Below are 13,335 nucleotides of genomic sequence, written 5' to 3' on the forward strand. Positions count from 1 at the left end.
CACGAAGGAGCCGACTAAAGAGTATGCACAGGTACCTGCTAGTCTGGCTACTGTATCACGTCGTTTCTAGCATCGTAAATGTATTTTATCTATATCTCCTTCATCCGATAATACGCGGAATATTCAAATTGTTAATAAGTGGAGTCTGTCTTATATTTGAGAAAACATCTGTAAAAAAACAGATTATAAAAGAGAGTGGAAACAACGATTGAAAATGAGGTGCTGGGCAATACACACCTTTCTGCACTGGAAACACTTTTAACACCCTAAAGAAGATGTATCCAAAATGTATAAGCCAAGAAAACTTACACTCTCAGTTACATACTTATTTTGTATATGATAATGGCAATTAATTACAGATATAAGCTTAAAGATCAGTGAAAAAAAAATTGTGAAACTAATCTGGATTGGGTCCTGATAGAAATATATATAATAAATCTATACTGCACTGATCTTTTGTACTTCTTATCAACTTCAGTCGAGGTAGGAAGTTATGTACAATCATTCTAGGACTTGAACCTATAACTTATCTGCAATTCTACCCAAGGCATCTGCAAGCTTATCAAGTACAGCAATAAGGCTATTTCCATGGTCTTTCCTCAGCTCCATATCTGACTGAAAATTGTTGTTCTGAATTTCAAGTTGGGAGCTCAATATCGTGCCATTCCTCTCCAATGTTTCAATCAACTGATGTTGTAGATGCATTTCCCCATCTCCTTCTGATGCAGGTCTCTTTCGTTTCCGTCCTTCCTGAGTGGTTGCTACATCAGGATTTAAGGAGGGTTGCTTCTCATGGGTTGCGGCAACATCAGGATCTGTATCAGGACAAAATGTTATTCTACAAGACAATTAAAACAATTATGAACAATGGCTATACTAATATTCGTTACACATGGAGCCATAAAAAGTCACAATGTTTTGGATTTGAAGGCTTTAATACACCTATTATTTATCGTGGACAAACTGTCGGTTTCTATATTATAAACCATCTAGCTTCCATAGCATGACAGCAATTGACTCATCATGTCAAATGTATGAATACTAGCTTCCACTGTATAAATTTCTCTCATATTTGATTTCTTGTCCCTAGTCAGAGCACAACTTAACCTAGCAGATAATCATCCAAATCACTGGATCCTCTGCTTACAGATAGTATTTATATCAAGAGCAGGAAAGAGAGACGATAGGATAACCAAGTGGTAAGGGTTTATCCTCTATCGTCCCAGGTCCTGGGATTCCATTCTCGCTGACCCCGAGTTTTATTAAGAATAGATACTAATTTATAAGCTTATAAGCTTGCTTATAAAGTGCTGGAAAGAAATTATGATGAGCAGTCATGTGGATATACAACCCAAGTCACCTGACTAACTCTGAGCATAAATATATAATCCTACAATGGAAACTTTTGGTATTCTTTTAGCATAATGTTTAGAAATTTGACTTCAATCATTAAAATACGGCACATATATCTACTTACTGTCAATGCTGCACTTGATATCTGCATAAATAAAGATGTATTCCCTGACTTTCTGGCCTGATAAACTATAGAGGTGAACCCAGAAAAGTATGTGTCATTATTTGGTTATTTAATACCACAAAGTATTTTGGTTAATCCACATATCTTGTATATACTTCAAATGACATTTGGTTCAATATCTAAAGATCTTAAATTTACACAGTTCCCAATTGAGTAGAAAGAAAACATTAATTCCAAATTTAAATGAAATATAATATCTCTATTTAGAATGTACAGGACTATCTATTTAGACTTGTGACATATGTTTAACAATTGTTACTCAGACTCGGGTACCAGAAGCCTGATGTGACGCATTTCCAAGTATTGGGCTCAAAATATCTAAAAAAAATTGGGATAGAGGAACTACCATATTAGTCATAGGGACATTCCATAATTATCAGAAATGCAGCATCTTAAATGAAGTTTCATAGCATAGATTAACAATATCAAATCAAACAAGATTTTATAAATGAATTTGCAAATTAAAAGTCTGGCATTTTCCCATTTTTTAGCATCCCACGATCAAGCTTTCAAAGTAAAAACATTTGAGTCGAAGGGTCTGCCGCTGAATCATATCATGTTCAACTGTCCCACAGAGATACATCAGTCGAACCCGAAGAGGCATAGTAACATGGAAAAAGTGAGGAGCTAAGAAAAGGTAACGGTGAAGGATGTGATGCACGGAATTGTTATAAACTTAGTAGGATATATGAATAAAATCTCCTAAGATATACAAGAACGGAAAGAGTGAAAACTTAAACTAAACATCGAGTACAATCTAGTGTTGTTAGTAAGAGAAGTAACTACTAGTTACAATAAAGATGAGAAAAGGACCTTGAGCTGAAGCTTGCTGTTGAGGAAGATGTTGTTGTTGCTTGCCTGCACACGAAACGAATAGAGCAGAGAATATGAAAAACGATAAAAAGAGATGAGCAAAAAATACTAGACTAGTCGAAAGAGATACAAGTACCTGAAGTAGAAGGGAGCGGCAGAGCAAGAGGAGGAGGGTTGACAATATCATGATCATGATGTTGTTGATCAGAATCAGAGAACAAGCCATCATCGGCGGCAGCACTTCTGCCGCTATCGAAGACGGCAGGCGGAGGAGGAAGAGGAAGCGGATTGGGATTGGCGGCGGCGGCGTTGTCGTCGGAAGAATCAAGAATATCATAAACCTCTCTGTCAAAGAAACCCGGGAGCTTCTTCTCTCTCCTCAAGTCATTTCTCATGACCCAAAACGACTCGGTGGCCTCAGCCTCCCTCCCAGTCTCCCACTCCTTAATCTTCTTAAAGTCCCCAGCCAGGTTACTCCACCGCTTACGGCACTGAACGGGTCCCCTGTTCACGCCGTGCCGCTTGCAGTAAGAAGAAACAGAGGCCCACTTGGGCTCCACGGCCTGCCCCGACCCGAAAGCCGGACCGCTCATGCGTCCCCTGCGCACGCGATTCTCTGCGACGCGCTTACCTTGGATCAGTACCAATATTTCTTGCCGTGTCCAACGTGGCAACCGCGCCACCCGGTTCGCCTCATCGCCGGCCGACGGCGGTTCAGTCTCTGCTGCTTCCATAACGCTTAGACTACGACTATCTATTAGTTTTTCTCGGCTTTTTTACACACCCAACAAAATCACCATCTCAACCCGCGCAGCGGGACGGGACGGAAGGGCTGTGATTAAAGTAACGCCGTTCAAGGCTCCTCCCCTGCCTTCCCTTTCAAACGACCCCCTCTCTCTCGCACACACAATTATTTTTCTTTTTTATTATTATATTTCTATATTATTATTATTATTATACCAAGTGTTCTTTGCGTATATTTGTTATTAGTGTGGTTGTTATTCATTACTAATAATAATATGACTAATACCCTAATAATGATGCTCAACCTCAACTAACTGCCTTCTCTTTATTCTGTGAAATCCCTGTTAAGAGTATCTCCAACCATACAAAACCTTTAGCTAAAAAGTGAGTTGTCATACCAAATATAAAAAATATAGCCAACATGTTGAAAAAATCACACTCCAACCACGTGAACCTGTTGTCTATAATTTTAGCCAACCTTCTATGGACGGCTATATTTGTCGAACCTCTACAGGTCTGTAAGAAATCTGTATGATGATTGCACATCATTTATTACCATATTGAACTGATATATTCTATTTTAACAAACTAAAATATTAATAACATACTATTTTTAAATTATAGCCAATCAATATAGCCAATACCATTGAAGTACAATGTCTTACAGGTTCGACAAATTTTACATAATGTCTTACAGGTGCAATTTAGCCAACGATTATAGCCAACGCCGTTGGAGATGCTCTAAGGACCTGTTTTCTTCTCTTTTCTTTTCATATTTCACTATTCAAACTTTGCTTATTTTGTAATATATATATATATATATATATATATATATATATATATATATTTTAATAATTTCCATTCAGGTCCTTACATTCGGACACCGCAAGAAAGTTTATCGTCTAAACATCATACATGCAAGATGACCAAGGACATTTAGATAATAAAATTTAAATGTCTGATAAAAAACACCTTTCTTCTGAAAAATTTGAATTAAAACACAAAGTGTCATATTTTACGATATAAATATAACAAATTAAAATCAAATAACCTTTTTTTCACCGATTAGCAAATGATTTTGTATAAGATATAAGACAAAGCGACATTTTATCAGAAAAACTGAAGGAAAAAAAAAACATAGCCCCAACATATTAGGCGCGAACTAAAAGAAATCATTTGGTTCAAACCTCTAAACGATAGTCGAATCTTTATCGATAGTCTACAAATTTTCATTCAAAATAACGCCAAGACTTCAACTAACTTATAAAATATTAAAATATAATTTACATTAACTTTGTTATAATTTTATTAATATTTTAATATAGAGAAATGATAGAAGACCTAAAGATTTCTCAAATTATAATGTGTTAAGTTATTATTGTTTATTCTCTTACACATAAAAGGGTCCTGATATGTGTATCTGGTTACTTAATTACTTGTTTTAGAGTTTTTTTTTTTGAAAAGCCAGAAATATGTATTAATCTCAACCAATCTTACAAAAAGAGAGGAACCAAAGATGGGACCTCTCAAAAGGCTTTAGGCCGTAACCCAAGCACCAACAGGAAAGATTACTCAAGATTAAAACCAGAAGAGACAAACTGGCAAGCATAAAACCTAAACCGAAACCTAGACCTAAGAGACAAAAGGAAACCAACTAGCAACAGCAACTGAAACAACATGGAACTACACAAGCAGACCTACATGACTATTTAAAAACCGACAGCAGAGCAGCATAAACCCAGAAGTCATGCATCATCCTCCGGACGAGGGCGCTTCATGCCAACAGTGGGAGAGGACATATTCATTTCCACGAGGAGGTCGGAGACAGGCAACAGAGGGAGCTCAGGAAGAGTTGAGACGTCCACAGAGTCAAGTATTGGCAGAGTAGAAGGCATTGGCAGCAGGGAAGGCGTATCTTCTATTGCAACAGCAGCAGCCTGCATGAAATGATTCTCTTCAGGCAAGATGACAGGCTTCTTATCGTCCACAGACCCGCTTCCTAAATTAGTCATCTGTGGAGAATTTGGCTTTTGCAGGATTGCCACAGCCACATAAAGGCAGCCAAGCATTGCATAGTTTAAGATATCTTTGGCCAACAGACCTTTACCAACATGAGCTTCTAGGTTCACATTTTTCTGAGCAAATACCGGGGAGATTTCAGCCAGCATTCCGGACTCTAGTATCTCAACTGCTTTCCTAGAGAAGCTCCCATTACTGTAGAAAGCATAACCCCCGTAAAGCATGTCTTTGCCTTTGGCGAGAAGAAGGGGGATGGGAGCTTCTATCTCCCAGCTCTTGGAAGAGCATCCCTTAAGAGGAGAGTTACCAGTGAGCATGGGGCCCTTCATCTTACGATCATGCACAGCTGCAGAGATGCTCCTCGGAACAGGGTCGTCGAAAGAATGATTGACAGGAGGAGGCGGGATGCCATCTTCAACTTCACCTAGCCCTAAGTTCGGGAGAATCACCATCTGAGGGTTTGGGAGAACACGTCCCATGTCTCGATCAAGGAAGAACTGGAGATTGCCCAAGGTGGAGGACCCTGGTAGTTCCACCATCTCAGTTAAGTTGGACAAGCCATGCTCCGCCATGTAGACTGCAGCAGAATTCATGTGATGAGGGATCCAAGATATGCGCCTAGGGTTTGCGCCATCAGCATTATCAACATTGTTAGCATGAAGAGTGTTAAAAAGTCGGAATGCCTCCAGCAGCTCGTCAGGAATGACATACTGGTCCTGAGAACTGACCAACTCGAAGATACCGACATTCGTTGTTTCAATGTGGATAGGCTCCAGCCCTTTTTCATCAGCATACACACATGCCGCTTGGATCGCCGCCATGATACCCTGCTCCTCCGAAAGACCATTCACTGGACCCTCCAGTCCCCAGCATTTAGATCCAGAAAAGTCTCTGATGATGGAGCCCAGTGCTACAGTGTTTCCGATAGGAGAAGGTTCATTTGTTAACTCACAATGAACGTTGATTTTGTATGCATTATGCGCAGGGATGTCCCATATGAACTCCATTGTATCAGCACAGCAGAGAAGAGGTAAAGGAAGTGGGAGCAGGAAAAGGGGGGAAGAGATACACAACTGAAATGTTTTGTATTTTGTGTGAATATGAAGAGAAGACAAGCTGTTAAAAGAAAGTGTTTAACAGCTGTGGTGGATATTAACCTTCATGCACATCGAGCACCCGTTGGATGCAGAAATGGAACTGCAGAAAGGTACATTGGGAAGGTAAACATAGGTAATCCTAGGTACTGCTGAAGGAGTGCCTCTACAAACCCATCATGCTGCAAGAACAGTCCCCTATCATGTAGGTAATTTGAAAAATTTATCACCCCGCGAAAAAACAAGGCTGAGCTTGGAAGATGGGAGATGTAGAGTACTAGGAGGCCATAATAAACTGAGAACTACAGTCTAAATGAGGACATGCACTCTCTGTAAATTCCAGCCGTTGCTAAATCATGCGCCTCCTCATTAATAACGGAAGGAATATAATTTAATTGCACTGAGCTCTTAAGCAGTGAGCTCGTATCAAAGCTCGGCCATAGTAGAGGAAAAGAATGTTCCAAACCTCCATAAATTGAGTTAACAGCTTGAGAAGAATCTGAGCATATAACCGCTTTACCTCTCATTCTGCTTGCGTACATAAAGAAATGCATTACATGCAGTATTGCCTCAACCTCCGCTTCCAGAATGCATGTGGCATTTAATGAAGGCCCCGAAAATGTGTATACTACACTTCCACCCTTATTCCAAATTAAACCTCCTATGCCACCTTTGCTTAATTTCCATGCAGCGTCCACCGCAGCCGTGAAGTCAAAATTTTCACGTCGGGATGCCCAGAATTTGGATGTTTCCAAATAGTGATGAACATGTATTGCTCCGACCGGATTAACTTTCCATAGAGGGAGCTTATCAAAAGGGATTAGATTTAGCGCTTTACCCCATTTTGCCACCCTAAAGAAGATAAGATCTTGAATAGTTTTGATATCCATCTTTTTGTGGTTAAACACGAAGTCATTCCGTCCCAACCAGATAGACCACAAAGTAGCAACTACGACCAACTGCCAAATTTGTCGAATAAACCTTGGTTTGTAAAGCTTGAGTAGGTAGTGCACATTAAAGCCAAATTTTGATAAAACTTCTCTTTTTATACTCCACCAATTCCGAACCCATTCCCAAGCACCCACAGCTAGTTCACACTCCCAGAGTAAATGACACATTGTTTCAGTACTCACTTCACACCATTTACACAAAGGAGATAGCTCACTCATACGGCAGTGGAGAAAATTGTTTGTGGGCAGAATTTCCCATCCAATTTTCCATAGGAAAATTGCTATTTTTGGGGGAACTTTCAGACTCCAGATGACCATCCACTTGTGAGTACCATGGCGAGGACCCTGTGTAACATCAGGAAACAGCTGGTTGGCTTTCGAAGTAGAAAAAATATTGCCAGAAGGTAGCCATACTAGTCTATCTTCACATGCAGACGGTTGAAAACATTCCAACAGCAGACGCAGCGTGTCAAAGCTGCTTTGGTCTTCATCTGATAGAGGAGCCAGCCATAACATATCGCTGTTGCCAGTAGAGTTAAGGCACTCCAAGCAAACCCTAACGACAGTATGTTTTAGTCTAGAACGCTGGAATAGGTTATGAAAGCTCAACATTAGCGGGCTATCTCCGATCCACCAGTCCTCCCAGAATAACACCTTTGACCCGTTCCCACATTTCCATTTGAAGTTGTTTCTGTTCGTGACCAGAGAGCAGAAAGCATCATTCTTTATGGAGAGCACACTACGCACTATAGGCGAACTGGAAGATAGGTTGATGGATTGTAAATCATAATTCCATGAATTTCCATAAAGTTCTACGAACACTTTATTCCAGAACGACTCTCTTTCTCCATATGCCCTCCACCACCATTTTGAAAGTAGAACATTGTTCCTGTTCTGAAGCGAAGAAATACCCAGTCCACCAGCTGACTTCTGCATGCAGATGCGATTCCATCCTATTAGGTGTATCTTCCTTTTGTTCGGAGGGGCATCATCCCATAAAAACTGGCGTCTTAACCGCTCAATAGAGTTTAGAACCGAAGACGGTAACTTGTATAGGCTGAGCCAGTATATGGGGGTACTATCTATTACTGATTTAAGAAGGACTACTCGACCTGCCATAGAGACATGTGAGGCATCTATTGCAGCAAGTTTCTTTCTTACACGACTAATCAGTGGGTCCCAGAACTTAATGGCTGTGGGAGAAGACCCTATGGAAGCTCCTAGATACGAGAAAGGGAGCGAACCTTGCATGCATCCGAGAATATTGGACCACTTATTTAATTGAGATGTGGATGCATGGAAGCCATAAACCTTGCTTTTATCAAAATTCACTTTCATCCCTGATAAAACTTGGAAACATTGTAGTGAACGTTTGATCCCTAGCACCGAGGTGTCCTCATCTTGAATAAAAAGTATAACATCATCTGCATATTGTAGATGGGAAAAATCCTCCATGCCACCTTTCAGCTTGATGCCTCTGAAAATCCGCTTTTCCACCCCTAATTGTAACATAGAAGACAAGACTTCACCAACTAAGATGAAAAGTAAAGGCGAAAGAGGGTCTCCTTGTCTTAACCCCCGTGAAGGAGTGAATTCTAGAGTTGGAGAGCCATTCACCAAGATTGAGATTCTAGTGGACGTAAAAATATTTCGTATCCATTTAATCCACCTCGCCCCAAAGTTGAGTGCCTCAAAGATGTCGAATAAGAACTCCCATCTGACTCGATCGAATGCTTTCTCGAAGTCAATCTTGATTATCATTCCTCTCGTGACTTGCTTTTGGAGTAAGGAAACAACCTCGCTTGTGATAAGAATTCCATCCGTTATTTGTGCGATCATACTTGTTTTAGAGTTATTTTGATTTAGTATTGCTATCTAATACATATATAACAAATATGTTAAATAAAAATAATATATATTATAATAAATTTTATTTCTATAAATATTTAAATATATTGTGTTATTAATGAATTTTAAATCCTAAATAGTAGAATATATTATGATACTACCTTGAATAAAACTCTAACAGCAATACGTAAATTTTTTTTTTTTTTAAAGGCAACTTGCATAGATATAAGAAAAACTAGCCCTGGCAGGGGAGTACAAAAGAAACAACATGAGATGCCTATAATATCTACAGCTTATATTTTTCATTATAACTTATAAATAAGTTATTCAACCAAAAATACTACTACTCTCAAAAAAAAAAAAAAAAAAAAAAGAACTACCCCTAGTTTAGGCTTTTGTGTGCGGTAAAGAAAACCCTGATACTTGGGAGTTACTATTTGCTCGGCAGGTATTTTTCTAATTTGGTTTTCTTGAACGGCATGGGTTTGTTATATCAAAATAGTTTTCCTTGATTAATCTTATGATAATAAATGATATTTTTATTCAATTAGAAAACTCATCCTAAAATAGACATATAGAGAAGGCTCTAGGCAATGTTACTAAAATATCTATTAGGCTTTTGATGTATTACTGTAAAATAAATTTTGGATATACGTTAGTGTCATGGGTAAACTTTTTCCTAATTTTTTTTAGAAGTTCATTTAAATATCTTACTCCATGTATTCCAATATACGTGTAAAAATTGTACCAAATTACATGTTCTTCTTTCGTTCAATATAAACTTATCTCTGCTACTGTTGTTAGGGACGCTGGTGCTGTTTGGATTGCTTAGGATGTCTTTGGTCTCGTTTTCAATTTCAAGAATTTTTAAATTATATATTTAAATGATCAGGAAACAAATCAGCTAATTATTTTTAGCATGTTATTTGTTTTTCAACCTGATTGTATCTACTATCTACAGTTGAGAGTTTGTTCTCGATGTTTTATATTCTGATTAATGAAAATTTCTTTGTTTGTCGGGAAATAAAAATGAAGACAAAATTATCGAAAAAATCATATTCAACTGTAACTAGAATTTCATATAAACAAAATAGTGAATTATGAATTTCAATGCAAAATAAATTGTAACCATTTTGTAATATAAAATAAAAGTAATAAGTGGTGAGTTATGGATTTGAATACAAAACAAATTATAATCAAAATAAATTATAATCGTTTGTAGTATAAAATAAAAGTAATAAAATTTTTTAAAAGAATAAATCCAAATAATAATTTTCCTTTCCAAAAATAAGATGCAATCATATGTACAACCTCAATTGCAACTGTTTTAACCAGAAAATCAACCGCTTTTGACCAAGATTGCAACATCATATTCAACATGCGTTTATCGTATTTTGAACCCGAATCCAATCTAAAATAACTCCATACTCTTGAATTATTTTAAGGTCTAACCAAAATCAACCAAATACGAAAATTGCGGATAAATTATTTTACGGGTTGAGTTCGTGACAGATTGTCAGACGAGTCGAACCTAATAAACGTTCTTATTTAGAAATTTCAATTAAAAGCTATAATAGGAATGTGAATAGGAACTTTTTTCTGTTAATTTTCAATAATGATGATCGAAGACATGATAATAAATAGAAATATGAATGGGGCTCCTCACAGTTAAAAATTAAACGATAATAATTATATTTTTCTTATTCGTTTATTAATTTTATAAAATTTAAACTGATAAAATTTGAATTAATTTCATTATGGAATCAAGTTATTAAAAAGTATAGTAAAATTTTCATGAAATTTATTTTAAGATTTAGAAATCAGATTTATAATATATAATTGAATTTAAAACAGTAACTAAAATTGTTATTATCTTGAATTATCATTTATAAACGGGAAAAATAGTATACCCAGAAACAATTCCATGATATATTGATTTATAAATATAACATGTTTAACTATTATAATATAAATATATCGATTAGGTATTGTTTTTAGTACTCTGTCATTAAATTCCTAATATCTTATTTAACAAACCTAATTAAAAAATATTAATATCAACATATACACAAATTATTTTTAACAAATTTCAGAACTATCATTTTGGAGTAAATGTATCTCTAAAATAAAATTCAAAAATGTATAGTAAAATATAAATATTAAAAATCAGAATTTATAAATAACTAAATTATATACTTTCTTTTTGAAAGGCTAGACTATATAATTAATTATTGTTTGTGAAGTGTAATATATACTTAGTATTAGGAGAATACTCTGATCAAGCTTTAATAATCACCCACTTGATGTTTGGACCACCATCTTGTGGAAATTAAGTGGCAGACAGAGAGAGCCTAATTGTCATCATCCTGTATTTGCTTGATATATGTTGCTCTATTTTCTCATTTTCTGCTTCTAACTAAATACCATTCTTTTAGCGGAGAACATACTTTCTTTATAAGTTTCAGGATTTTCCGGTAAAAATTTACACTGAACGACTAGATTAAGCGTCAGGGTACTCACGCTAACGATACACCTGGGTCTAGATCAGTCATGCATCTCCCATTTTCTGCTTAAGACAAACTCAATATTTAGGATGCATTTAATTGAGAATTTTTGTGTAAAAAAAATGAAATTTTGAAAGATTCTTTTTATTCATTTGAGCGACTCGACTCGACTCGGATTTTGAAAAATTATCAAAATTTTGAAGTATTCAATTGAAATTTTAAATTATGCTACAATCTGGTAATATTGATTTTAAATTATATTTAAAAATTCCGACAGTATTCAATTGAGGTCGTTTTAAATTCATTAACATATGATGATATTCAAATGATGGAATTTTTTTAACTTCATAAAATGATAGTTTTTTAGGATTGTTCAGAAATCTAATCAAAATTTATTAGGTTTCGAAGCATCATGCTTAAATTGTTATATATTAACTCTACCACATTTTATCAATAATTCATACAAAATCAAAACTAGATACAATCTATTAAAATTCATATATTAAAAGTAATTTATGAAAATCCCTGTTAAATGCAGTCCCCTCAAATTAGTGGTTCAAGTTTTTTAGAGATGATCTTTTGATTGGCTTTAAATATATTATAAATATAAAATATATGACCCTTGGAAAGTTAAGTGTTAACTTCACCAATATTTTTATACTGCTTTTTTGTTTTTTATTTAATCTATTATATATATAATACAACAACCTTGAGTAATTTTATTCAAAGTGACTATACTACCCCTTGCTCAAAATACATATTTTTTTTATACAAAGGTCATTATTGACTTTTAACACCAATGTATTTATTAGACATTAATGTCTAACCATTAATATACATTAAATTACTTCATATTTAAAACTCCAATATATATACTCCCTCCGTCCCAACAGGTTCTTTACGTTACTTTTTGGCACGCATTTTAAGGCTTTTATAAAGTATACTTACATCATATATTTATTTTTAAAAAAAATCCTGAAAAAAGGTATGACGTTTAAACTTTTATTCAAAAAAAAAATTAAAAAAAATATTATTGAACTATACTTTATAAGAGTCTCAAAATGCGTGCAAACAGTCCTGGTGGAACGGAGGGAGTATGTATTATATATTTGTATTTATGTTTTAATAATAATTACTTCATATTTAAAACTCCAATATATATATATATATGTATTATATATTTATATTTATGTTTTAATAATAATAAATATATAATTTTGTAAATTCTAATATTCGGCCTGATTTTCAACCAATTAATCCAATTTTTGTCCAATTAGCCATCGATTTTAACCGAATTTTGTCAAATTCTATTATATATTTAACACAACAATAATGAGTAATTTAATTCAAAGAGACTAATCTACCCTTACTCAGTATAAATATTAACATGATCTTTATTTGAAAATAATTTAATATTATATATATATATATATATATATATATATATATATAGGCATTTGCTCAAATACAAACCAAATCTCGCCTACAAACTAAAAACCAAACGCGCAATCACTAAAACAAGCGGCGCAATCACTAAATAATAAACTTACATCAGGACACGGAACTACTAAAACAGATCGATTAATCACTAAATAATAAACTCACATTATACCAGAAAACCTGGATCCCCACCAGCCCCCACCCCCACTCCATGGTTCAAAATCACCATCACCACGAGGACTCCGACCATCACCATGAGCCCCATCACCACCATTCTCGTCCTTTCAACTCTTCAAACACGAATTTATACATTTTTAATTATAATTTTTAATGAATCAATTAATGCCCCCCTATTTGTAATAAATTGACGAGTTCGGTGGTAGTCG

At 35.4% G+C, this 13,335-nt stretch overlaps 2 protein-coding genes across 2 annotated transcripts; both read right to left on the reverse strand.

Annotated features, from left to right (window-relative positions):
• Positions 1–289: 289 nt before the first annotated feature.
• On the reverse strand, positions 290–3,278 carry LOC108194726 (trihelix transcription factor ASR3). Its single transcript, XM_064081766.1, has 3 exons — positions 2,487–3,278; positions 2,351–2,395; positions 290–815 (listed from the first exon to the last, which is right to left on the reverse strand). The coding sequence occupies exons 1-3, from the start codon at positions 3,082–3,084 to the stop codon at positions 520–522; spliced, it is 939 nt and encodes a 312-aa protein (XP_063937836.1). The 5' UTR covers positions 3,085–3,278; the 3' UTR covers positions 290–519.
• Positions 3,279–6,509: 3,231 nt separating this feature from the next.
• Positions 6,510–8,918, reverse strand: LOC108194727 (uncharacterized). The gene has a single exon (XM_017361671.2). It carries the CDS (start codon positions 8,916–8,918, stop codon positions 6,510–6,512), a length of 2,409 nt encoding a protein of 802 aa, XP_017217160.1.
• Between the last annotated feature and the right edge of the window lie 4,417 nt (positions 8,919–13,335).

This window comes from Daucus carota, chromosome 7 (genome assembly GCF_001625215.2).
Source record: "Daucus carota subsp. sativus chromosome 7, DH1 v3.0, whole genome shotgun sequence".
NCBI classification, from domain to species: Eukaryota; Viridiplantae; Streptophyta; class Magnoliopsida; order Apiales; family Apiaceae; genus Daucus; species Daucus carota.